The 27,923-nt window shown below is 45.9% G+C and overlaps 1 protein-coding gene across 1 annotated transcript in view; it reads left to right on the forward strand.

Annotated features, from left to right (window-relative positions):
* Nucleotides 1–27,923, forward strand: part of CACNA1G (calcium voltage-gated channel subunit alpha1 G) — a 148,631-nt gene that overhangs the window by 9,544 nt on the left and 111,164 nt on the right. Inside the window, exons 3-8 of the mRNA XM_075071823.1 lie at nucleotides 5,474–5,571; nucleotides 8,340–8,499; nucleotides 12,180–12,471; nucleotides 13,421–13,513; nucleotides 16,450–17,260; nucleotides 20,230–20,594. Coding sequence (XP_074927924.1) covers nucleotides 5,474–5,571; nucleotides 8,340–8,499; nucleotides 12,180–12,471; nucleotides 13,421–13,513; nucleotides 16,450–17,260; nucleotides 20,230–20,594 — 1,819 coding nt within the window. The remainder of the gene's footprint in view (nucleotides 1–5,473; nucleotides 5,572–8,339; nucleotides 8,500–12,179; nucleotides 12,472–13,420; nucleotides 13,514–16,449; nucleotides 17,261–20,229; nucleotides 20,595–27,923) is intronic.

Below are 27,923 nucleotides of genomic sequence, written 5' to 3' on the forward strand. Positions count from 1 at the left end.
CTGCTGCTGGGGTGCCTCCCTCTCTCCCCGTAATATGTTGAGTGAATTTTGTGCTGAAGCCAGGCACTGGATTAACAACCCTGGAAACTGAAGCTTTCTGCAGTGCACAGGACTCCAGCACTGTCGTCTTTCCTGACCCACCCCACGAATGGGCCAAGAGGATCGCGTTGAGTGAGGGAGAGGATAGTTGAGTTTAAGGCCTATTCAGCCCTTTGTCTCCCTGCTGTGATTTCCATCTGGGGCAGTGGCTTCCATGCTAGGAGCACAAGTCCAGGCAGAAGTGCACCAAACTGATCATGTCCATTTCTAGCGGCCTTCCCCCCGTAATGGGTCTCAGGCACTTTGAGCCTGCATTTGAACTAGTGCCCTAGAATCAAACGGCCCCTTTTCCTAGTCCCCTACTGTTTCAAGGGACAGCCAATGGGATGATCCCAGAGGAAGGTGCTACTCACTCAGAATAATGATGGCAGAACCAGATCCTGAGAGAGGCTGAATTGATACCCCTGGATCAGACCCAGATTTTGAACCTCTGGAGGATTCTGAACTTTGCAATTTGAGCCAGTCTCTAAACTGAATTCCTTTAAGGGTTAAAGAGCACCAGAGATCATAAGATCCCAAAGCCGTCTCAGCCCACACACTCTCTTTCAGTGTCAGCTTTGTCACTGGTAGTCTGAAAGTCTTTGAAACAGCAGAAGTTCAGGCTAAAGTCATTCTCCACTTAGAGAAACCTGCTGTTCAGAAGAAACCCCTGGGTGGTTTCCCTTGCAGCCACATTCGGATTCAAACCCTCCGGTGAACCAAATACAAAAAGTTATAGCGTTTGTTCTTCCCCCTTGAAAAAGCACCACTTTCTCTCAGTTCTTCGGCATCAGCCCAAGTTACTGCCTCTTCAACAGCGTCATTCGTCTGGTGCCCCAGCTCAGATACGTGCTGCTATTGAATGTCGTGGGTCCGGCAGGCAGCCAAGGTCCTGAGATCTTTGCACCTCTGGTGCTATTATTTCCTATTCAGTTTAGTGTGATTAAAACAAATGTCTATTTCAATAAACAAATAACACCCAAGAGTGGAGCGCACCTGGTGAAGCTTAAAGAGACATTTTCTGAGTGATAGTAACTGACAGCACAGCCTTCAAGGAGTGGGAGCAAATTTCATTCTATTTTTCCAAGCTATGACACTGTCTAAATAATCTTCCCATCTTTTCCATCCCTCTTTCATTAATATTACCCACTCGTTGCCACAGTTTGTAGAGAAAGGGAGCCAAAGCACCCAGCTTTGGATAACCTTTATTGTTTGATAAAGCTGGGCATATCTATTACGAATAGTAAAATGCAGCTGTAGAGCTTCATGGGCGTAACTGAGAGGCCCCAGAGTCTTGTGATTGAAGCAGGAGTCTAGGACTCAGGGCCCTGGCTTCAGTTCCCAGTTCTGCTACAGACTCCCTGTGTGACCTTGGGCAAATCATCCATTCGCTGTGCCTTTAGTTCTTGATCTGTAAAAGTCCTTCCCTATTACCCCCTATCTCCCAGCAGGATTGTGAGTGGTTGCAAGGTGCTTAGGTATTACGGCGAGGCGGGATTATGAGTACCTAGACAGACAGAAGGCAGAGATGGGGCCTAATCAAGTCCCCCTGATCTGAGACACCAGCAGAGTTTGGGGGAGTTCCTGTCTCTGTAATGGGGTGACTCAAACCAAGGGGGCCTCCAGTTCAAGTGCCTCTCCCGACAGTCTCTCCAGTAACCATGTCCAAATCCCCTTAAGGTTTTATAGGTTAAAACCAACACTTTGAACACAGCACAGAAACATAGTGCAGAGCACTGGTGTAATGTGCTGTCTGTAGAACAGGCAACTTGATAAGCTAGCAGCTGCATCGCCCTCCTCACTACCTTCAGTTTCCACGTAGCTATGTGGAATCCTGGATGTTCTTAAACAGCAGGTACTTGGTAAAGGAAAATGCTACAACTAGAGGCACAAACAGGCTTCTACACAGCTCGAGCTCCAGCTCTTGTAGCCCGTCTTAATCTGAGGTCACATCCTGTTTGGAACTCTACACAGCCCACAGACCTCTAGTGGCTGAATGGCATACTGCGGGTAAACATATCATTACACATGTGGCCTCACGTACAGCATTTTGCTGTAAGCTTGACGTGACAAGGGCATGTGTAATGATGGCAAAACTTGCACCCCCTGGAAAGGTCATGTTCTCCCTGTTGAGTGCAGATGGTTTGACCAGCACTGCTACCTGGACCATACTGCAGCTGCATTCCATAAACTCAGCAGTGACAATCATCCTCCTAGCAGAGGGGTCCAAAACTCTCCACTGTCACCGCAAGCCCCCAACTTGTTTGCTTGAACCCACAATCCATGTCTTCAGAGATACAGCCTTGGAGCCACGGAGCTGCCATGGTGTAGAGCAGGAGTCTCTTTCTATAAGTCTATAATATATAACTAAACTATTGTTGTATGTAAAGTAAATAAGATTTTTAAAATGTTTAAGAAGCTGCATTTAAACTTAAATTAAAATGCAGAGCTCCCCGGACCGGTGGCCAGGGCCTGGTCAGTGTGAGTGCCACTGAAAATCAGCTCATGTGCCATCTTCAGTACCTGTGCCATGGGTTGCCTACCTGTGGTGTAGACATAGTCCTTTCATCCGCAGAACCTAGTGCCAACGGCATCTGCAGCAGCATTCTGTGACTTTGGTAGCTATGTTATCAATATTTTGGGCCTCTGGCCCTCCTCCATATTGACTTCTTTTCATCTGTCTCCTGGAGCAATAATGCATATACACAAGTTATTCTCCAGTCAGCAGAAATCCAACTGCTCTGATGTGCCTTTACACACAATTCTAATATTTTAAAACTGTGTGCCTGACTTGTTTGATCGCTTCCTGGTTCTATATTTGCTCTTTTGAAGTCATTTTCCTAGGTTTCTTCTTGCAAGCAGTAGAGATGGGAGGGGTTAGGAAGGGTAGGGTGAGGAATGAAAGCCGAAGAAGAATGATGAGAAATGCTTCTGTCGCACACTTATTGGCATGTCTGTCCATTGTGTAAAGACTTGCTGGGTGAGAATAGACCACTTGGCCTAACAAATAGCAATTCTAAATGATCTGGAGAAATGGTCTGAAGTAAACAGGATGAAATTCAATAAGAACAAATGCAAAGTACTCCACTTAGGGAGGAACAATCAGTTGCACACATACAAAATGGGAAATGACTGCCTGGGAAGGAGTACAGTGGAAAGGGATCTGTGGGATCATAGTGGATCACAAGCTAAATACAAGTCAACAGTGTAACACTGCTGCAAAAAAAAGCAAACATTCTGAGAGATATTAGCAGGAGTTTTGTAAGCAAGACAAGAGAAGTAATTCTTCTGCTGTACTCCATGCTGAGTAGGTCTCAACTGGAGTATTGTGTCCAGTTCTGGGTGCCACGTTTCAGGAAAGATGTGGACAAATTGGAGAAAGTCCAGAGAAGAGCAACAAAAATGAATAAAGGTCTATAAAACATGGCCTATGAAGGAAGATTGAAAAAACTGGAGAAGAGAGGACTGAGAAGGGACATAACAATTTTCAAGCACATAAAAGGTTGTTACAAGTAGGGAGAAAAGTTGTTCTCGTTAACCTCTGAGGGAAGGACAAGAAACAACAGGCTTAAATTGCAGCAAGGGTGGTTTAGGTTGGACATTAGGAAACACTTCCTAACTGTCAGGGTGGTTAAACACTGGAATAAATTGCCTAGGGAGGTTGTGGAATCTCCATCACTGGAGATTTTAAAGAGCAGGTTAGATGGTCTAGATAATACTTAGCCCTGCCATGAGTGCAGGGGACTGGGCCAGATGACCTCTCAAGGTCCCATTCAGTCCTATGATTCTATGAAACAGCCTTACCCAGAGTTGATGTCTCCTCATTCAAATCTCTTGGAAACATTCTGCTTATGGACAGTTCTGCTACATGACCTTATGCGTTTTTGCATTTGTCGTTACCCCTATTTTTTACAATAAAAGGACTCTATCGTATTAAATGTGACTATTTTTAAAATCACATTCCCTCAGTAACACCATAGCTATTAAAATCTGATCTATTCATCAGTCTAGATGAACCTAGACCAAAATATCAAATCCAAAAATATATAAACATTGATGATGTGGTGAGTGAGACCTTGTTCCAAGTTTTGCTGTTAGCCTCTGTGTCAATAATACGTCAAGCAAAATCTGTATTTGCGGAATCTGGATTTATATGCACTGATCCTGCAAAAACATATGCAGGTGGTTAAGAAGTTTTACCACAGCCTTCAATGGAGCCAGGATTTCACCCAATGTGGATAATCCTGCTAAAAGCAATTTTGATACCCAGCCTACCCCTTCCTTCACCATGAATGCTGTGTTTTTCCTATGAGCATTCCTCTGAAGTTGGATGATGAAAATAAATGTGTCAGTGTCACTTTCCTGCTCTGGAACCCTGCTATTATATTTGGGACGCAAACAATGAGTTTACAGCAAAATAAAAATCTGAATTAAACAACAACAAAAAGCTCAAACTGTGTCTTGATGTTAGGGTTTGTAAAAAAATTCAAAACTTAAAATTTTAAGGGTGAACTGACTTGACAGTCTCCCTTTAAAAAATGCTTTGCTTCCAGACTTCTGCTTTCTTCCCTACCGAACGAGACAGTCCTGTTAGTAACATTATAAACATTCCCACAACAATTAGTGAGCGGGAGCGTGGCATAGAGGAATGAGTCAGGAACCCCCAAGAGCTAGTAACAGTTCTGCCACAGCAGTCTTGGGAAAGTCACTTAACCTTTTTGTGCCTCAGTGTCTCCAGCTGTAAAACGGGGATACTTTATTGTATAGATCACAGACCTGTTGTGAGGCTAATGGGGCAAAGTTTGTATAGTACTTTGAACGGGTAAATGTTATATAAAACTCTTAAGTATTTTGACTTGAGTACATGTCTGTCTGTTCACCTGTGTTTATTTCACTTACCCTGTGTGGGATAGACTTGGAATCGCTCAACTCTCATATAGAACAGTATAGAGGCTACGGGGCCTACGCTGTTGCAGCGGGAGTGTCAGAGTTCTGTCCTGGCTGTTTTCAGTTGCTATGGCAGGCAGTGCAGTGACAACCATGAAATCCTAAGTGGCCACGGATTTCTTACAGCGTTTACATTATTGTTACAACTAAACCTCTCTTTGAAAATTCCCCTCCTGGACAATCGAATAATTTGCAGGAAGCTACTCCCCTGGAACCTATACAAGAACAGTAACCAAAGAGAGAGAGGGAAGAACTGTGCAATGTTCTCTCTCATTGACTTTATTATTAGTTATTATGCAAATAAGCATAATTAATTCTTCCAGAAACCTTTCCCGATGGGGAAGACAGAATAGAAAGTGTCTCTGTTGGCACTCTGCATATAATGTTTGATAATCTAACATTTCTCCTGCAGATCTTTCATGTGCTCCCATGTTTGTGTTTTCTGTAGCATGCTGGAATACTCCCTGGACTTGCAGAATGTCAGTTTCTCAGCTGTTCGGACTGTCCGAGTACTTCGGCCACTCAGAGCCATTAACAGAGTTCCCAGTAAGTTGATTCCCTGTTGTCCTCCCTTTTTCAGTTCGTTCCAGCTCATTATTCCAGACACTGTGGAGCTGCAGGAGCAACAGGCATGCTTTGCATCTTTTTTCTCAAGTTGCACTGAAAATGTTGGTCTATGTGTCTTGAGTGGGCTGGCTCTTACAGCTGCTATTGTGTTCCCTGGTCCCTTTGTAGTTCTTAACACCATGCTGGTTTTGGTGAATAGTCCATCCATCTAACCATCTCTGGAAGCAGGAGCAAATTGGTAATCAAAAAGCCAGTCACAGACCAGCCATGCTGTTCCATTTGTTTATCTGGTACGCTGCCCCCTCCCTGCTAGGGAGCTTCTCTTCAAATCACTTTGCAAGTAGATGAAAAGTTAGTTTGGGGGAAGGACTGGTGTGTAATATAAAAGGCACTGAGGAGTGTGACTGATCTGGTCCGTGTGATTGGAGGAGGGCGGGTACAGATCATGAGTGGGGAGCACTTGCCATGCTTGTATTGTTACAATAGTTCAAGGATATGCTGTGGACCACATCTTCAGCTATGCTGCAGCAGCTTTGCATCTTCCCTTCTGCCGCTTCTTAGGACTTGTTTACACAGGGGAATGTATAGGCAGAACTATACAAGTATAATTGTATTGCTATAGTTATAGTATAGTTTCCGCAATAGACACTCTTATTCTGGACTAAGAGAGCCTTTTCTCCGTTCAGGTTATACCACTTTCAAAGTGATATACCAGTACAGTTGTGTGCCGGTAACTTTCCCCATAGAGACAAGCCTTGAGTCACTACTTAGGGTCCCCTAGGCTAGGGCCATGTTATTTGTGTAAATCAGCAATTCTCAACCTTTTCCACAGTGGGACCATCCTCCTATTTAGCAACATGGGAAGGACCAGGTGGATGCAAGCTGCTGATTGAGAATTCATGATTTGTCTTTCAGGGAGTTAAATGATGCTATGGCCCTCACCAAGCTTCCTTATCGTCTTTAAGAAATTATGCAAACTCTTCCTTTCCCCCAAAAGTGATGCTCCACAATAGATACAGACCCTTCTATGGCCAAATGCCAGCAAAAAACAAACCTACCCCAAGTAGAGTTTTGGCCCTAAGAAGATGAAAGTGTAGGGTGACCACATGTCCTGATTTTATAGGGACAGTCCTGATTTTGGGGGCTTTTTCTTATATAGGCACCTATTACCCCCACCTCCTGTCTCGATTTTTTTACACTTGCTATCTGGTCACCCTATAGAAGTGTCATTGCTGGAGACTCCATGTGGCCCACAGGGATTTTGCTATTGCTGTTGATTTTAAGTGGAAGGCATTCGGATGATACAGAGATGGGCAGCAAGATAAAACCAGCAGATAGATAGATAATAAACTTGGTCCCACTCATAAATTCTGAGACTCGTGTGTGCTAAATGCAGATGCAGTATCACTGGAAGAGATACACCGGATTCCAAACACACAGAAAGTATCTAATTCACCATGGTTATTAGCCAAATTAAATCTAAGTCAGAAGAGCAGCCCAGCTGGTTGAACTAGCCTGTCTCATCAACAGGCGCTGCTTGGCCCCCACTCTGTCCATCGATGTTGGAAATTTCTAGGCTGTAATTATATTTCTGATCCTGTCTATTAAACTTAATCTGGTTGGCTATTTGCTGTTGTTTTTATCATTACAGTAGCTTCAGAACCCTGTTTATAATTTTTCCCCCCTGCAGAATTGATGGATGGTGGAATTTATCTGCCGCTGTCTAACTGTGGATGTAATTCACTTAATGTATTTGCAGATTCTGGGTGATTTATCCTATCTTTTATGTAGTGGAGCTAGAGCAGGATAGAAACATAAGGTGGGAATGGAAGAAAGAGAGGTCTGATAGATGATAAATGCAGGAATTAGAGCAGGTTGTTTGTTATTTAGCAGTCGTGCAGGGAGACTTATCCAGTCAGAGGAGGGACAGCGTGGACTGGAGGTGACAGCATCCAGTAAAAAAAGACTTGTTGAGGTACCAAAAGTAAAAGAGGCCACAGTGAAGGTTTCCTTAAATAAAGATCAATATAGGCAAGAGAACAAATGCAAGAGATGGAGACAGAGAGGGAAAGAGAGATGAGCAGAATATTACAGAGATGTCGGATGAAATCAATTTTTTTGCATAAATGTCAAGTTGAAGTCACCATCAATTTGTCTTTGATGTAGAACTGAATGTTCCCAAACTTGTATGAATTAACTGCCATCAGAAGTCCTGTATTTTAAGGAGGAGAAGGGATTTAGAAGAGATGAGAGGAATTAGGAAGGGAAGGGGATTTTAATTTATACTGAAGGCTCTAGAATTACTCTAGAGGAAGTAAGAGTAGGAGGAGCTTGTGGGTGAATGGCAGAGTTCAGTCTAGGTTAAGAAGGAAGAGAGTTAAGCTGAAAAGTTAGGAAAGGAGAATTTTGAGAGGAAGGGGAGGAGTTCAGAGCGGAAGAAGTGAGTGTGGAAAGATTGTGGGTTAGATGGTGATTGTGAAGAGGTGGGGCTAATGGTGGCATGTAAGGAGAAAGGGAGAAAGTCCCAGGGTCCTTGTCAGGAATTTAGAGGTGAGTGGGGGAGCTGTAGGTGCCTTGAAGACACCCATGGGTGAAAAGGATATTGGGTGGGAAGACAGTGGGGAGGTTACTGAAAGGAGTTGAGGAGTGAGTGGGTGGAAGACCACTTTGGAAAGGACAGGGTGGGGAGAGCTTAGCCTGAATGTGAGGAATGAGGACATTAAAAGGCCACTCCCCCTTTGCCTCAGGTATGCGCATCCTGGTCACGCTGCTCTTGGACACACTGCCCATGCTGGGGAACGTCCTCCTCCTCTGTTTCTTTGTGTTCTTTATCTTTGGCATCGTGGGAGTCCAGCTGTGGGCAGGGTTGCTCAGGAACCGCTGCTTCCTACCTGAGAACTTCAGTCTGTAAGTATGAATAAAGGCTCCCCATCTGGCCCGGGGATTGAGGCCGGTCGAAACCTATCTAAGGGTCAATTCCTGCTTCCATCAAAGCCAATAGGAATGTGCCATTGACAGCAGTAGGACCTGGACTTGGCTGTAAGGAACCCCCACTGCTCTGATACTGAATTTCTTCATGGGTTTCATGAAAAGAATGCTCCAGAGGCAGGTGCTTTCTCAGCTCAGTGAAGAATGACCTTAACAATTCATCAATCTAATAAACCTCTGGCATTAAAATAGATATCTGCAGTACGTCTCTGTTAATGTGACCTATGTGTCTAGAGGGAATTTCACCCTCTGATTCTGATGCAGTGCAAGGAATAGTAATTTCCCAGATTACAGAAATACAATGTAAATGTAAGATATTTCTGCCTGGAGATCAGTGATTGAGGAATTCCACCTGGCTGAAGAAACAGACAGCCAGTCTCAGCTGGTATCAGGAGGCTAGTGCCTGAGGGACAGATGAGATGGATAGACTGGGGAAGGGACCTTAACTGGGAAATTAGTGACTGGGGATCCCCAGCTAACTGTAACCTTTTGACATTCTAATAGGCCAAGTAGCTGAGGGATATAGACTGAGGTCTGGTCTGTACTTATAAGTTGGGTTGACATACTTACCGCTATGTATTCACACCCCTGAGAGTCATAGCTATGCTGACCTAACCCCTGGTGTAGATGTGGCTAGGTCAATGGAATCTGCTTTGGGAGGTGGATTACCTCTGTTGTAGGAAGCATCTAGACTATAGTGCTGCTGCAGCGTATCTGTGCCACTATAGTGCTCATAATGTAGAACAGGGGTTCTCACCCTTTTTTCTTTCTGAACCCCCCCACCCCCACATGCTATTTAAAACCTCCACAGCCCACCTGTTCCCCAACAACTGTATATATGCATATAAAAGCCAGGGCCAGTGTTGGGGAGTAGTAATCAGGGCAATTGCCTGTGGCCCCCCACCACAGGGGGCCCCGCAAAGCTAAATTGCTAAGGCTTCAGCGTCAGCCCTGGGTGGTGGGGCTTGGGGCCCTGAGCTTCAGCCTCATGTGGGGACCGCAGCAAGCCTAATGCCAGCCCTGCTTGGCAGACCCACTGAAACCAGCTCGCAGCCCCACAGCAGGTCCTGGACCCTTCTTTGACAAGCACTGGCATAGACAAGCCCTGATTGTCTGCCCCTAAGGATGTTAGTGGGTATAAGCACGTGCACCTGGAATATTTGTAGCTGAGAGATATTGGCCTGATGTTTCTGTAGTGGCTGAGGGATCCCAGCTGGCAATGCCTCTTTGTGGGAAGATCTGTGATAATGGGATCTCAGGTGGGAGGTTCACGCCATCTCTCCCTCTGCCCATTTTCCCATTCTGTGGTGTATTGTGTTGCTCTTCTAATCCAAGAGCTTTTCACACTCACTCTCCAGTCACATGTTTACTCTTGGCTTAACAGGCTTGGCAATTTTTGTAAACAGGATGAAAAACTCAAATCCATAAATCAGCAGAAACTAGCCTAAAGCAGTCAGGAGGTTACTCAAGCTGGGTACTACTTTCCTCTGCAAGTGGCGCAGTTACTCAGCGTGAGTGAGGGTGACGGGATCAGGCCCTGCATGTTCTACGGTAACATGCAAATTAAATTGACTTCACCGAAATCAGTGTAATATTGCCTCTTTGCTGAGCGGAAGCCAGTTTTAGGCCTTGCAGGTCAATTCTGCATTGGGAGCCGAAATCGGTGACTTGGATTCCAGCAGTTTCGTAGCGTAATGTGTGTGTTTACCAAATGTACACGAGTCCCATTTCCTTGAACAGAGGTGGTCACAGACTGCACACAGGCAGGTTGCTCTCTTCAGGTCTGACACTCACCTCTGTCCTGCCCCAGAAGCAGCTACCTTTCACTTCTGTCTCTCTCTCTCTGGTCTAGTCTACGTAATAGCTACGGAACTCAGGGACTTGAAAATTCCACAAACCCAAACACCATAGCTGCACCGGCTGAGCCCCAGTGTAGACACAGCTAAGGCAATGGAAGAATGCTTCCGTCAACCTACCTGCCATCACTTGGGAACGCTGGAGTTTCTATAGTGACGGGAAATCTCTCTCAGATGCAAAACACAGGATCTGAAACTTTGTCGGTAGCCCATGAATCATTTTGCCTGTAAACTTACAGGAGTTGATCAAGTTGTTACATCCATGCCGAGAGGTAATGGGAGAATCTCAGTCCTCTCCCTTTCAGCTCAGAACATTGTGTCACATCTCTCGTAGGTTTCATTCTCTGGGAGTCGGGTTGGAGTTTCATTAACATGGAAAGGTCCTTTAGGTAAATGGGTAATAGAGCAACTGAACTGATCTGCGGTTGGGTAAATCCAATGCAGCTACTGGTTTGGATGCTGTTTAATTTAACTAGAATTCCAGGGGTTTAGCTAAGCTTTGGATGGTATTAAAGACAATTCTGCAGGAATTAACTGGGCCGAACTAGGCTTAAAAATAGCTTTGCAGACTTTAGTGGGAGTCCAGGTGGCATTAAGGAAATAGCCATTTATTGAGCAAGAATAAGCTAGTTTCCAGCTGGCCACAGAGCTGTTTTGTCTCCCCTGGAGCATGTGATTTGGACTTGCTTGTTGTTCCAAGACGACTTTTGGAGGGAATTTTCAGCTTGTCTGACATTGAAGGGTCACCTTGAGCAGTGAACAAGAGAGCTAACGGGGGTGTAGGGAACCTTGGGTGATGCTTGCCTTGTGAAGGAGTCTATCCAAGCAATGAATTCTCCTGCTGCACAGATGTTCTCAACACTCTGGGAAGGCAGAAGATAAATTCGCCTTAACTGACTGATTCCCATCTGACTTCAGTGACAACAACTTCATAAAGGATGTAAAATTTGTGGGCCACATGCTGCTTTCTCTTCCATCATCTGGGTGGAGTTACTTTTCTGCAATAACATTAGCAGTATCACTCCAGATTTACACCATGGCAGCTAACAGTGAAATTTGACTCAATGTGTCCAAACTACCTCTGTCACTCTCCCCATCTCCTTTATTTCTTTTTCTGCTTCTCTCTTTTTTCCTTGCCATTCAATAGCTGAAGAGAGGCTGTGCATGCTAGTGATTGTAACGGAAGAGTAAGAGCCATGATCCCTGAGAGCTATTCCTGGCTCTGCCGCTGACTCTCTGAGTGACCTTGGGCAAGTCCCTTTGCCTGTCTTTGCCCCAAGCCATGTCTACACTACAGACACTACAGAGGCACAGTTACATCAATGCAACCGGGCTATGGTAGCGCCATACTGTAGACACTTCCTACGCTGATAGAAGGGGTTTAGCTAATCCTCCCCTCCAGGCTGCGGTAGCTAGGTTGAGGGAAGACTTCTTTCACTGACCTAGCCGCATCTACACCGGGAGTTAGGTCGGCTTAACTACGGTGCTCAGGGATATGAATGTTTCGTGCCCCTTAGCAGTGTAGCTAGGTTAAATGATAGACCAGGCCTTAGTTTCCCAAGATGGGTGTAATAATATGAAGTCACATCAGAGGGCTTCTGCAAGGTGAATTAAATAGTTTTGTAAAATGCTTTGAGATCCTGGATAAAAGTTGTTAGAAACCTGCACTGTTACTGTTGTTGTTATCTTGACAGATTGCCTTTAGTCACTGTGCAAAACCCAACCTTGTCTGGTCTCTTTAAGGCCCTACACGGTAGAGTTGGAAAAATACTATCAGACAGAGAATGAGGATGAAAATCCCTTCATCTGCTCCCAGCCTCGAGAGAATGGAATGCGTTACTGCCGCAGTATCCCGACACGGAGGGAAGAAGGCCTGGAGTGCACCCTGGACTTTTACGCCTATAACGACACCACTAACACCTCCTGCGTCAATTGGAACCAGTATTACACCAACTGTTCTGCTGGGGAGCACAACCCCTTCAAAGGAGCAATCAACTTTGACAACATTGGATATGCATGGATCGCAATATTTCAGGTAAGCACGGTGGGCGGGCTCCCATTCTCACCCCCACTGAGAGTGAGTACTCGGAGGTCAGGTCAAATCTACCTTGATCAGTGCTAGGTTCACCAATATCTGCACGATCAGACTTGTTCTCCTATGGCTATTTCATACACAGCAAGCTCTTGAGCAGTAATGCGAGAGTCCCACAGGCTGCCAGGAAGGATATTTGATGTCCAGTCTGAAGAAGCCTGCCTCACTTGGGGTGAAATTCACTCCTGTGTAGAAGGTCTATGCACCATTTACATCCAATTTAAGGGATTAACTGGGATTTAAGAGGTATACAGGTCTGCAGGTTCTGTGCACAATGGTGAATTTCACCCAAGAGTTTCCTTCCAACTCAGTTTGTGCATCACTTTTCTTTGCATCGTCAGCTCTTGGAACCCTGGAAGCATGATTGCCATAAGGCTTTTTAACATGAGGTATGTTTCCAATTACCACTTTGAGTGGCATTAAATGAGCAGGTTAACAAACGGTGTATGAACCTTTGTAAGAACAATGAGTCCATCCCACTATTCTATACTATGCTCATCCACAGTGAAACATACCAGTGTATTTGAGACAGAGAGCAAGTTGCCACTGTAAGCAAGTATCTGGCTCAAGAGGTAGAAGAAAAAGGCCATTTCAGCTGCGATGAGAACGTACTGTGTTACATTGACCTACGTCCTTCTCCTCAGCATGACTCTACTTTAGAGCTGCACAACTTGGGTCAGCAAATGCTGCTCCATTGAAGTTAATTGGAAATTTTGCCGCTGACTTTAAGGGAGCAGGATTTTGCCCTCTGAGCTGTAGTTCACGGCCAGTGCAAATTGTCACTGACCAGTGCGAAGGGCACCAGTGCTGTTCTTCCTATACTTCATATTAAAGCTTAGGCCATGGAGGTGTTGACTAGTGGGCTGATTGTTCTTTCTCCTGCCTCTCTCAGGTCATCACGCTGGAGGGCTGGGTGGACATCATGTACTTCGTCATGGATGCTCACTCCTTCTACAATTTCATCTACTTCATCCTTCTGATCATCGTGAGTGATCTCTCAGCCCACCTGTGGGTAGCACGCCTTTTGCTCAGGCATACAGGGAAGGATGTAGTGGTGTGACTAGGAAGAGGAGTGGGCAGGAAGGGTGTTGGATATAGCACTTAATCCAGGCTGGGAGAGATGGTAACCAGCTCGCTGGAGGACATGCAGATGAGTTTTACATACATTGAAATATGTTGCGCAGGGGGTAAATTTCTGCTGTAGTTGTACATCTAGCTGTACTTTGCTGGAGACATGAATGGAAATAAGTATATGTTCTCTTGTTCTACGCTGGGTCCCCCTGCTCCTGTTCAGTAATACGTCACCCTCCTCATCCTTCTTCCTGCTTTGCAATAGACTCCTCCTCTTTGCCTTTTTATTTAAAAAAAATGTAAATGAAACAGTACGTGAATTTCGTGCCACTGTAAGGGGTCGGCCTGCTCAAACTCTTTGGGTACAGGGAGCCTATCAAAGGCTCCACCCACAAGAAAACACTCATCACTTCCACTTTGATGAAAAATGTCAGACTGGTGGTCCTGGAGGCTGAAGCCCTCAGTACAACACCTGTGCTCAGTTGCTGGTTGAGCCTCAATCCCAACCTGTTGAGGCCCATGTCTCTGGAGACTGCTCAGACTGCCAGCTGGGATGGCTTCTGTGTTGTGGACTCCTGTCCTGTTAGGCATGGACTGAGACCACCCGAAATCACTGCACGTTGGCCACAGAACACCATTGTGCTTATTCATAGTCATTACCAACCCAGTCCTGGATTTGAACTGGTGACCTGGAGGTTAAAGCTTGTTTAATCTATCACTAGTTCTCCAAGTCCTCTAAGGGTTTCTGTTCCTAATTAGCAATAGTTCCTCCTGCTCTGCAACAGATCCTTGTGCTCTGTGCATCCCAAAGGCAATGCAAAGCAAGGCATTGGTAGCCTGTGCTATTGTGGATTACGAGGGACTGGGGAGAATGCAAGACTTTGGGCTGGTCTACACTGGGGGGGAGATTGATCTAAGATATGCAACTTCAGCTATGTGAATAGCGTAGCTGAAGTTGAAGTATCTTAGATCGATTTACCTCTTGTCCTCACGGCGCGGGATCGATGTCCGCGGCTCCCCCTGTCGACTCCGCTACTGCCGTTCACGCTGGTGGAGTTCCAGAGTCCATGGGAGTGCTTTCGGGGATCGATATATCGTGTCTAGATGAGAAGCAGTATATCAATCCCCAAGAAATCGATCGCTACCTGCCGATATGGCGTGTAGTCTAGATGTACCCTGAGAAGTCATTGGTTGCTCTTTTTAATCAAGGTGGAATAGTGCCCATGATCTACACAACACAGAATCTAATGAAACCCAAGTTTGGAATAAAATATCAAATCCTTGGCTACAGACAGCTGATACTCTTGAGTAACAATATCCCTATAAATCTGGTTAACAAAGATTTCACAAGCCACCCACACACTGCCAGAAGAAAAAGCCTCCTATCAAAAGGGCTCAGTGCTTTCATTCTAATTCAGCTAATTGTGATAATTACAACCAGTGTCTGCTGAGACATAAAACAAAATACAAAACAAAACCAAAGAGGACCTCAGATATTTAAAAAAAACAACAAAGTCTTAGTCAAAATAAACGTTCCCTCCTCTTTGATATATGGCGTCACCCATGGAGACCTGGCGTGGGAGGCCCCGCAGTGGGGATTCTGAGAGGCTGTCTCCTGCATGCTCCTGCAGGGCAGACAGGACAGGAGGCCGCCCACCCTGTGAGTGAGTCAGTGTGAGATCTCTACTCTTTGCTGAAATATTAGCCCTTGCCTATGGTGTGTCAGTGTCAGATGTGTCCAGCCTCCACTGCTCTAACATGTTCATACACGCCCACATCCAAGGCCATCTCACCCCCACTTTTTGTGTCCTGCCGCTGGCTGCCACCACCTCCTCCTCAATGAGGAGAAGCTGCTTCTATTCTCACCTTTAAGCTCCTCCTCTGTAAGGGCCTGCCGTACCTTGCGAATGTAATTTCTTCTTGCACGTCCACCTCACCATTTATTCTGTCAATGACGCCAAACTCCATCGCCTGCTTTTCCCACAAGCACCATCACACTGTCTCCTGTCCCCTCCCTTAAGCTGGGGGAAAACCTCCCCCAACAGATTTCACAAAGCTGCCACTTTATCTTCTTTCAGATCCCTGCTTAAAACCCATCTCTGCTGTGATGCCTGCAAACCACCATGATCTGTCTTTGGCTAAACTAGTGACCATGTGCAATTCCTGAGATCGCCTTTACGACTAACACACACACGTTCCTCTTTATTCACCTGTCCACAATATCCTATCTTAGATTTTGAACAACCTGGGGCAGAGACAAGCTGTGTTATTTGTTCAGTGTCTAGAAGAGCCGTGAGAACAACTGATTGCTTGGTTCAGTGGCCAAACCAAAAAAACTGGGGGAAAACATTATTCTAGTTGATCCAGAACAAAACTTTCCAATTTTTGTAGAGAAATGTAAATGTAGAACAAGATGTTTTGTGTCAAGTAAAACCCATTTGGTTCAATTCAAAATGAAATATTTTGTTTTCAAAGGTTTTTAACTTTTTATACTTTTTTGTTCCAAAATAAAATTGAAGCAAATTTGAAATGCAAGTCATTTTGAATAGAAAAATCAAAATGTTGTGTTTCAACTATTTTTTTTTCCAGCCAAAACCATTCAGCAAATTAGGCACAACTTTGCAAAATGTTTTGGTAGACCCAAATGTGCATTTATTTATTTATTTATTTATGGGGGAGGGGGGGAGCTTTTGTCTGAAAAATGTTGGCCAGCTTTACTGACTAGAACAATGGGTTCTGATCCCTGTTTGGGATCCTTGTTTCCATTGTGGTAGCAGCTATCAATAGTCATTGCACACATATCCCACCACCCTCTCTCTTGGACTGATGGCATCTTCTGTTCTCCTTTAGGTGGGCTCCTTCTTCATGATCAACCTCTGTCTAGTGGTCATCGCCACCCAGTTCTCTGAGACTAAGCAGCGAGAGAGCCAGCTGATGAAAGAGCAGCGGGTCCGCTACCTATCCAATGCCAGCACGTTGGCCAGTTTTTCGGAGCCGGGTAGCTGCTATGATGAACTTCTCAAATATCTGGTTTACGTTGCCCGTAAGGCCAGCAAACAGCTGGTCAAAGGCTATAGAGAGGCAGGGTTCAAAATGGGTCTCCTCTCCAACCCGAGGAATAAGAGTGGGGCCGAGAGGCAGCCATGCAGACATCGGCAGAGGAAAAGGTCATCAGTACACCATCTGATTCACCACCACCACCACCATCACCACCACTACCACTTGGGTAATGGGAACCTGCGGGCACCACGTGCCAGCCCTGAGATCAGCGATGTGGAAACCAGCTCACTCCACAATGGCACCAACAGGCTCATGCTTCCTCCCACAACATCTAATCCCCATCCTGCCTCTAACGCTGCTGCCAGCAACACAGAGTCCGTGCACAGCATCTACCATGCAGATTGCCACTTTGAGCCCATCCACTGCAGGTCATCCCTCCCTCAGCCTGGCTTGAGTTTACCAAGCACAGAGGGGCTCCCCAAGAATGTGGTTGGCAGGAAGGTGTATCCCACCGTACACCCAAGCACCTCCCATGAGATGCTGAAAGAGAAAAACGTGGCAGATTCTACAGTGAACCCTGGGGCCAGCATGCTAACCAACCTTAATATCCCTCCTGGGCCATACAGCACCATGCACAAGCTTCTGGAGACCCAGAGTACTGGTGAGTGCTGGGGGTCAGCCTTTGGTTGCATTCCAGAAATAAGACTTAAGTCTTAATTGTTTTTTCTTTCCACTGAATCTTTCCAGGATTCTTTTCAGTCCACAGTACAGATACAGGAGCTGGCTTTCCAGGTAAGGCCAAGTCAGAATCTTCCCGCTCGCAAAATGCATCTCGAGTTCAGAACCTGAGTGGAAGTCCCTGCTTCCCAGCTTTGTGCCACTAGGGCAATGGACGACCAGGAAATCTGTGTTATTCTTAAGAATCTGTCTTGCCTGGCTCATCTCCCCAGTCCCATTGACCACAGCATTTCCTAATCAGACTAGAGCCGGGCCCAGGGCGCAAAGTGCAGATCTGGATCTCAACTTGCCCAAAGCGCTGGGCCCAAGGCGCAAAGTGCAGATCTGGATCTCAACTGGCCCATCTCTAAGCAGAACATTGCCCTCAGTGCTGGCTGTACTGCCCACGCTTTGGTGTTTGGTTTGGGTTTGGATAGCTGTCTCTCTAGGTGTTTATATTGCTCTCCATTACTGCAGTATCTGAGTGCCTCGCAGATTGGAAAGACTTTATCCTCATAACGCACCCGTGAGTGTGGTTATCCCTGTTTTACAGAGGGGGAACCGAGCCTCAGAGAGATTCTGGGCCTGATTTTTCAGAGCTTCTGATCACCTACAACTCTAATTCAAGGCAGTGACAACTGCCAAGGCTCAGCATGTTTGAAAATCAGGCCCTAAGTGACTGCTCAGAATCTTGCCAGAAGTCTGCGGTAGAGCCAGAAACTGAACCAAGGTCTCCTGAACTGCAGTCTAAGACCTTCTCTGTATGACACTCCTTCCCCCTTTACGTCCCAGAGTTTGGGAACATTGTCAAATCTTGTTCAAACTCTCTCAGCCGCTGGGGGCTGGAAGTCCTTCTAGGCGAAGCTTTCTGTCATGTCCACTTTGTATCACAGTTAAAAAAAATAAAAAAAGGCCTTTTGCTCTGTTTTAACCTTTCCAGTTCGCCCTCCTGACTAGAAGCTTGTGTGTGAAGTGGACACAATTTTCCAGCCATTCCAGAACCCGACAAGTGATTTGGGCTCTGAAAATGAGCAAAGGTTTTGGGGAGAGGGCGGGAGAGGTAGATTTTTATTTCACCTAACCTGGATGGTGATATCGTGGCTGTGTCAGGCATGCATTTGCAGAGGTATCTTCCCATTCCACTTGCAGGCAGATCTGATAGGAGCATATCCTGCCTGTACTGTCAAGCAAAGGAACCATCTGTCAGCTGGGAGCTGCCATTATGAGGAACGATTTGAGAATCATATGTTTAGGGGGAAGCTGGTAATTCTGAAGTATCAGCAAACAGCAGGAGTATGAAAGTAGCTCTCTGGCTTATTCACTGTCTCTAATTACGACACCTAACGCTCCAGGTACTGGGGGAGCTGATTACTTTCTGTTAGCCCTAATAGCCAAAGGTATAATGAGGTGGTAAGAATCCCTTGGCTGGTGAACATATCTCACTGCGGGCAGCAGAAAACCACTTAGTATATAAAGGGAAGATACTTGGAGTATAATGTTTCTGCATGACCCTCTTTAACCCGCTTGGGACATGCAGTATAAGGGTTGGGGAAATCTAAGCAACTGGGGTTTATAAGAGAATCATCTCTGACATAGGGAGAGGCTCAGAACAGGTATCAGGCCTTGTTATTTATTTATGTGCTGTAATGCTCGCTATGAGCTTTCTAAACATTTCCAAAGGACAGTTCCTGAGCTGGATCCTGCCCCCACAGATCAAGGATAAGAAAAGGCGAGTGGGTAGAGATAAGCGAATAACAGGGTTTTTTTTGGTTCCCTGGCGATTCTGAAAAATCAATACGAAATTTCATAGTGGGTCCCATCAAAAACAAAATATTTCAACAGTTTTGGTGAATCAAAACGTTAAAAAAAAGTTTATTTTGTGTCAAACTAAATGTTTCATTCTCCCCACAAGGAAATGTTTCATTCCAATTCCATGCCCAGTTTGGGCTTTTTTTCAAAAAATGTGAAGAAAATTTCAAACTAAGACTGAATGTTTCAACATTTTTCGAATTTTTGTTGTTTTTTGACACAAACAAGTGGGCAAAACTGACACGAATTCATGAAATGTTCTGGTGTCACTGATTTTGCATGTTTTGGCCAACAGATGTGGTCCAGCTCCAATTGCGGGTGGAACTCGGAATTAATAATATTGTTAGTGAGAAAGCAGAGTGGCGCTGGGATCTTGAAGAAGCTCTGCGCTTTTATGGATGTGTAGGGTGCTGGCTTGTCCGCAGCCCACAAAGGACTCCTTGCCACACCCAGAGTCTCTTTTCCAGGCAGTTTTATTTCTCAAATATAGGCAAAAAACACACAAACACAACTCCTCTGCCCAGCCAGCTTTATAGCTCCCAGGGGACTTTCCCCTTTGCCTCTCAATTCCTCCTGCTTTAGGGCCTATGACAGGATTCTCCCGTGCTCTGTTCACTGAGGACTGCCTCCCAGTGCTCTCTCTCTGGACACCCTTTCCCCTCAGGTTCCCACTGCTCCCCTCCCAGGGGACAACAGCAGCCACTCCCAGGGAACTTCCTGCTGCTCCTGCTCCCACTACCCAGGTCTCCTGTCTGACCTGTCTCCCTAGTCTCAGGCAGTATGTAGCGAGCACGCTCTGCCCCTTTTCAGACTAACTCTCAGCGTGACCCAGCTGGGGATCAGCTGACTAGCCACAGCTGCCCTGGCCTTTTCCCTCTTAAAGGGCCAGTGCTGTGACAAGCAGCAAGAATATAACGTCTGTCTGGCCTTCATTCAGCCTTAGGGACCAAGCAGACTCCAATCAGCCTGTATAAGGAGGAGCTAGGCAGAGTGTGTCATATGGTAATAAAATGAATGAGGAGTTCCCTTCATTTGAACCCTTAGCTTTCTTGACCCAGCAATCCTGGAACAGACTCCTCTTACCTCAGCTTATTTGTGTTTTAGGTGCCTGTCAAAGTTCTTGCAAGATTTCTAGCCAGTGTGGGAAACTGGACAGTGGTTCCTGCAATCCAGACAGCTGTCCCTACTGCATCAAGACTCTGGCCCGTGACCTGGAGCTCATGGACAATGAGATGGCGGACTCGGACAGCGAGGAGGTATATGAATTCACCCAGGATGCCCACTACAGCGACCAGAGGGACCCTCAACGAGGGAAAACCAAAGGCAGGAAAACCAGCCAAATCTTGGCTTTCTGGAAAGTGGTTTGTGAGACGTTCCAGAAGATTGTGGACAGCAAGTACTTTGGCCGGGGGATCATGATTGCCATTCTGATCAACACCCTAAGCATGGGGATTGAATACCATGAGCAGGTGAGCGGGGCCCATTCGGGGTTGCACAGAGGCTAGCTAGACACTCCCTGGAGGGAAAGGGTCAGCATGGAGACTTCATTAGCACAGTCTTCTCCTGCTCTCATAGCCTTGCAGAAGGGATTTTTTTTTTTACCATGAACCGTGTGATTAGCCTTGACCCTTGCTCAGTTGCTTGCCAGGCCTGGCTACGTTTTTACCAATTGCTGTTCAATGGTGCTTCCTTTTTGCGTTAGCGAGTGTTGGAGCCCTGGTTGGTGAGGGAGATAGGGAGCCTTATGCCTCTGTGTTGCTGGTTTTGAATTCAACCCAGGCTGGTGGACATAAAAGCTGACCTCATGCGATGGCTGTTTGGGGGCTTACATGAAATGAAGCTGATGGGAATTAGCCATGTCCCAGTGAGCAGGTGTCCTCATTGTAAAAAAACCCAAACCAATCCCCCAACCAGCACACAATAATGCTCTTGTTGGCTGTCTCAGTAAGAGGCTGTGTATTTCATGGGCCACGGAGGCTGAACTACCTCCTATCCTTAGTGGTGGCTTCTCCTGGTCGGACCCACTGGCAGGACAGTATGGCACAACTCAGTCTACACCTGCTTCTGCTGTAACTGGACTGTGCCTGCAGAGAGACCTCCGGGGCCTGTCAATCTGGCACCATTCACTGGTGCTTATCACGTTAGGTTTGGTACATGCAAGTATACATATTGTCCCAATCTAATGCTTACTGCTAAACCTCTGCTCTGATCAGGCCTGGTAGTGCTCCATTCCCATGGTGAATCTCTGCTTTGTGGGTAACTTCCATACAGGCATGGTAGCCCTGTGAGTCAGTGGCAGCTCCTCCTACCGAAAACCTCCCTAGGGCATTCAGAACTGCTTGGATGGAAAGGGCAAGAGGCTTGTGGCCTGACTCTCATTTACAGTCAATGTAAAGGGGCCTTACTGAAAGTGAACAACAAGCTCTTGGATTTTGGGATTTTAGTTCTCTTGCAGCATGCTCCAGCTTCCTTTTTTTAGATCATGACTTCGGCTCTTCCTCAGACCAATAGTGATGGTGGATCCGTGCTACAGTATCTCACAGCAGTTTGGTAGCCTCGACCCACCTTCCTGGCGGATACATCACAAAAAACCCAGGGATGAACCCAAGCTGTAAAGTTCCAGTGCAGACGTCCCCAAAAGTCTAGAGTGCTTGGATCTGGGGCTTTGGATCAGATCCATCCCAACTGGTACCCCTTGCAGGAAATTTCAACCAGAGACCAAAGGCTGAGCTAACCGGAGGGCCATGCACTGATGCTTGCATTGCTTGCGCTATTCCTGTCAAGGGAACTTTCAGAGCGCCTCAGTTTTAGTCCAGAGCAGCAATCCCAGCAATGTTGCCCAGGGCCAACAGACTTTGGGGTTCACACAGCAAGGGTCAGCGCCACTGCAGGCATGAAAGAAGGTTTTATTCCCACTCCCTTAGAGAGGTCGGCTCATAACGAATGCTCCTCTCTCTCCAGTGGATGCTGTGGCAACTATCCTGTGAATCCAAAGTAGACTAATTTCGGAATCTCTAACCCATTGTCTCATATGTCCTAGTCCCTGAAGGCAAGAGGTGTCTCTCCATGATACACATATCTAGTCCCCATAGCTAGTCTTTAAGAGGAGAAGATGCTGCCATGTTCTTCTCCTCTGGTACACTGAGGTCCCAGCTTTCAAAGGGATCTTCACTCAGTCTCTGATTTTTCACTCCAAGTGATGTAGCTGCAAACAATGTAATGCCTAGTTTTGGGATGCATTGTATGACACGTAGACATCTAACCACCTGATATCACCTCTTCTGAAAATTGCCCCCTGATTGTATTACCCAGGGGCATGTGCACGCAGGCCTGACTGTTCGGTTATTGTGGGTGAGTTCTGTGTTGACTTTTGGTAGAAGAGCTTAGCTGGCTCTGTGCTTACACCTGGTAAAACCCTTGTTACCACAGGTCTCATTAGATAAGTTGCTGGAGGAATATACTGTAGCCAACGGCCCTTCGCTGATACAGGACTGAGAGATGTGTTCTGATAGCGAGGCCTTTTCCATTTATTCCTCCAACCAGTGATGCACAGGAAGTTTCCAGGACATCAGAACTGGGTAGAACAATTCCTCTCCTACGGCCAGTGTTTTCTGGGAATCCCCTGCACTTTCAGCCTTTATTGTTTACTTTTCTCTTTTTCTGACATGTTTCTTATTTGTATAGTCACTTGCATTTGGATGCAAAGGTATTTCTTCCTCTGTTTATAGCTCCCTGTGTCAGCACAGTAGTTGGGAACTGAGCAAACATAATTCCAGATTCCAGTGTCCTCCTGTGGTATTAACGCATCAGTGACTAAACATTAGGAAGACTCAGGCCCACTCAGTGTGCTAAATGTGTCCCTTCAAACCAGCACATTCTTTCTGAAGTCTTAATACAATATGGCTGGCTAAGCTTTGTTTTCAGTATGTATTAAATGGAGATGCACTCTGCAGTCCTACAGGTAGGATAGGTCTCATGCTGTTTCACCTTCAGTTGGTGACCTTACCGGAATATTTCTGTACTGCTGGGAGAGAAAGTGTTTGATGGTATTGGAAACTCGTCATTCTTTTATTAATATCTGGGGATTGTGTCTTAAGAGCCTGGGGGGAAAAATAAACAAGAGGATGGAAAGTTCATATTTCCCATTTTGATAGGTGAACATAAGAGCAGCCATATTGGGTCAGACCAATGGTCCATCTACCCCAGTGTCCTGTCTTCTGACAGTGGCCAATGCCAGGTGCTTCAGAGGGAATGGACAATAGGTAATCATCAAGTGATCAATCCCCCATTGCCCATTCCCAGCTTCTGGCAAATGGAGGCTATGGACACCATTTGCGCCCATCCTGGCTAATAGCCATTGATGGACCTATCCTCCATGAACTTATCTAGTTGTTTTTTGAACCCCATTATAGTCTTAGCCATCACAATATCCTCTGGTAAAGAGCTCTACAGCTTGACTATGCATTGTGTGAAGAAATATTTCCTTTTGTTTTGTTTCAAACCTGCTGCCTATTAATTTCATTTGGTGACCCCTAGTTCTTGTGTTATGAGAAGAAGTAAATAACACGTTCTTATTTACTTTCTCCGCACCAATCATGATTTTATAGACGTCTATCATATCCCCCTTAGTTGTCTCTTTTCCAAGCTGAAAAATCCCAGTCTTATTAATCTCTCATATGGAAGCTGTTCCATACCCCTAATAATTTTTGTTGCCCTGTTTTGAACCTTTTGCAATTAAAGGTAAAGACAGAAATGTCATATATATATATATAGATGTGAAAACCCGGAAGCTCCTCACAATGCACGGAGGTTTCCACCCCAAGTCCAACACCCAGAGACTGTATACCAGCCGGAAAGAAGGCGGGCGGGGCTTGGTGACGCAAAGCCCACCTTGTTTTCGGATGAAACCGGAACATTCCAGGTAACTCAGTAGATGGCCCCAAAGATGAGCTGCTGAGAAGAATGCCTGAAGGCAGCAGCAACATGGAGGAACCAAGCAGAAAAGTGCCATGGCAAGACAGACTGCTGGACGTTCATCGCAGATAGCTGAGGTGGCTGACATTGAGACTAACACAGTGGCTGAAAGGGCTGGACTAAAAGACAGCATGAGGCACTGATATAGCAGACAGAACAGGCACTGCAGACAGATCTCTTGAAGCAGGCGGTCTACCACACTAGAGAGATCCAAGTTGCAGACTGTTGCAGAGAGGCCTCAGAGACAGTCCAACACATAGTGGCAGGATGTAAGATGCAGGCAGACAGCATACACTGACGGCACACCATAGTGTGCATGTTGTACAGAACATCTGCACAGCGTATGGGCTAGACCCTCCAAGACCAGATGGGAGATTCCACAGAAGGTGCGGAGAATAGCAGGCTAAGATTTCGTGGGACTTCCAGATCCAGACGGACAGGCAGGATGGTTGTGGCCAATCAACCAGACCATCTTGTAAATAGACAAGGACCAGAAGACAGCGTGGTGATAGATCAAGCATGCCAAGGACAGCAACATCGGGAAGAAGGAATATGAGAAGCTGGAGAAGTACCAGGGCCTGAAAGAGGAACTAGAGAGGATGGAAGTAGGCCAAAGTGGCCAGTGGTGTAGGAGCACTCGGGCTGTGACTCTAAGCTGGGTGAGTGCTCAACAGATCCAGGAAGCAACCATCAAGCTCTTCTGTCCAAAGAGTGTAAAGTGCTAGGAACAGCTAAGATACTGCGCAGAACCCTCAAACTCCCAGGCCTCTGGTAGAGGACCCGAGGTTGAGGAAGACACATACCACCCATAGGGGTGAGAGGGGAATTTTATATATATATATATATATAAATGTATTATTTTGGTCTTATTCTATTGGAAACAGTTAAGGGCTTATTCACCAAGTTCGGTGCCCAGGGTAAGTTGCACCTTTAAAATTTGCCCTTGCAAGTGCATTTTTGGTGTGTGCAACCGGGTGCCTTCGCAAATTTGGCACTTTCCTCTGGAATGTTTCCCTCTCTAGAGCTCTTCCAGTACCTTGAATGTGCAGTTTTATTTTTAGTGCTGCTGGAGATGCTGCTTAATCCAAACAATAGATCCCTGGCCCCAAGGAAAGGAAGAGCCCAGGAAAGCTATTTCTGCTACAGCAGCACATGAGAAGCTCCCGTAGACTCATCCTCACTGAAACTATGTTGGGCCAAAAGCAGCACGGAAATGCCATGTACTCTGAGACCTCTTTCAAGCAAGACCACCACTGCTCTTACACATGTTTAGAGGAAGTGCAAGCATCATGCGGGGAAGACTGCCAATTTGTTCCTTCCCATATCTGCCCCCAGGAGGTCCCAGCCATTCATCCCTCCTTTCCTTTGTCTGCCATTAAAAACAGTTGATGTTCCCAGCACCAGTGTTGTGACTCTGAGGAGCTACCACTGTCAAAGGACACCACAGGGGAGCGTGCACAGCCCTATGGGCTCTGAGACAATGTGGAAAACACCATAGGCTGGTAGATGGGGCCCAAAGGATTATGAGGGGAAAGAGGCAGTAAATTATGGGTAATGAGATGCAGTTGGTAAGTAAGGGAGGGACCCCAGGGGCTGAGAGTGGAAGATTCTTTAGATGGCTTTTTGAAACTACTTCTGTTCTCATTTCCTTTCTTCCAGGCACTTGGTATAAATAGTGAATCTTGTTTTTATTAGTTCATCCGATTAAAGTGGTGGCAGAGAGCAAAGAGGTGTTTTTCTGTAAACTCAGGAATCTTATACACTGCAGTTTCATAATCTGACAGTTATGAGACTGGGAATTAGGACAGAGAAATGCTGGCCCAGGTCTTTCTGCAGAGATTAAAAACAGTGAAACATGTGATTTTTCTTTTACAGAGTGAGATTTACAGCCTTCGCCTGAAAGTGCAAGTGATCGACCTCACCAAATTTATCTTCATTGGCTGATTGTTTGAAAAGAAATGAGGGGGCTATAAGAGTACTTGACTTTATGAGTTTCTATATTAAGCTCACTTGCTTATTTAATGAATATTTATGGCATGGGCTTTTCACACATCCAGTCCTGGGTGAGCCAGGCTATATTAGGCTAAATTCTCTCAGGACATAAGAATGGCACTTAGAGGAGGGGGGAATGGACACACTAATTACCAGGATTACTAGACAGAAAGAATGGCCCAGGGCTTAGGGCACTGATTTGGGACTTGGAAGATCCTGTTCTGCCTCAGAAATCCCAAGTGACCTTCAGCAAGTGAGTTACAAAGGATACATTGACATTTGAGCTGGGCTGTGTGATTCCCAGCTTGCATAGACACACCCATGCTAGCTGTGCCCACAGGTACGTACCCGAGTGACTAACGCAAGCCACCACCTGTGCTGCCACGGGGACGTGGCTATTTTTAGGCACTAGCGCAAGCAGAGCTAGCGTGGCTATGTCTATGGGAACTGGGAAACGCACCTCAGATGTAGACATACCCGTAGTTTCTTGGTGCTTCACTTTCCCATCAGTAAAATGGGGATATTCCAATACTGAGCTGCTTTAAAAATCTGTTTTGCTGAATCAGTTTTAAAATGAAATAGAAAATTTCCCCAGTGTCGACAGGCCCTTAGACCATCACTCACCAACTTCCATTTCCTCCCTGCACATTACCTCTGAATTTGTACCCCCACATCTCTGTGAGTGAATAGGAATCTAAGCTAGTGTCATTTGAAGGTCAGGGGACCAGAAAAGAGGAGAATTGCAAAGAAACCAACGTGAGGATGTAATTTAAAGTGACCTGCTCCCTACTTTTACTCATGCCATCAGACAGCTCCACGGCCTGTAAAATATAACTAAGGGCTGGTCTACACTGGGGGGAGGATCGATCTAAGATACTCAACTTCAGCGATGCCAGTCGTGTAGCTGAAGTCAAAGTATCTTAGTTTGACTTACCTGGCTGTCCTCACGGCAGCAAAGTCGACTGCTGTGGCTCCCCCATCAACTCCGCTTACTCCTCCTGCCGAGCTGGAGTACGGACATCAATTCGGGGATCAATTTATCACGTCTAGATGAAACGCGAAAAATCGATCCCCTATAGATCAATTACTACCCGCCGATCAGGTGGGTAGTGTAGACATGGCCTAAGATTCACTTACACTCTGTGTGGTAGGTGATGTAAAGAACAATAGAGAGTTGAGCTGAGATTAAGGGAACCAGTCACTGTGCACATGTAATGCACCACAGATCAGAGAAAGGAGTCCAGGAGTTCTAAATCTAAGGCCTCCCCATTTGCTAACCACTTCAACAGACCTTGTAAGTTTAGCTGGTGCTGGGGGAGGTGGGTGTTACATTTTTCAAACTATGTTAGTGTTTTGTGCTTAAGAACCTAGGCTTTCAGTAATGTCTTTTTCTGAAATGACCCATCTGAGTGATTCACTGATTTCCCCCAACTATTTCACATCAAGTCACGCTTCAGCTTAGACACTTGGAGTTCCTGCCTCTGCATTGGCATGAGGGTCATCTTAGGACCTGGATGTTTTTAACTACATTCATATTCCCATTTTAGAAGGTCCCATTCCCCAACTGCCTTCAGGACTGTAGCTGTGGTTTTTACATACTAGATATAGTATGAAGAAATTAAGGCGTGTTTAAGATCACATAACACTGTCCGGTGGCCGTGCTGGGCAATCTTGGGATCTTTTCCAGATTGCTGAGTATTCTAATACGACTGGCAAATTGATTGTTTTTCCATGGGGGAGTTCAACACCTATAATGGAAAGGAAACAGACCTGGATAGAAATGGACAATGTGCACTTCAAAGTGCTGCACCTGTAGGAATTTTAAAGAATGA

The sequence above is a fragment of the Chelonoidis abingdonii genome, chromosome 13, assembly GCF_003597395.2.
Source record: "Chelonoidis abingdonii isolate Lonesome George chromosome 13, CheloAbing_2.0, whole genome shotgun sequence".
In the NCBI taxonomy this organism is placed as follows: domain Eukaryota; kingdom Metazoa; phylum Chordata; order Testudines; family Testudinidae; genus Chelonoidis; species Chelonoidis abingdonii.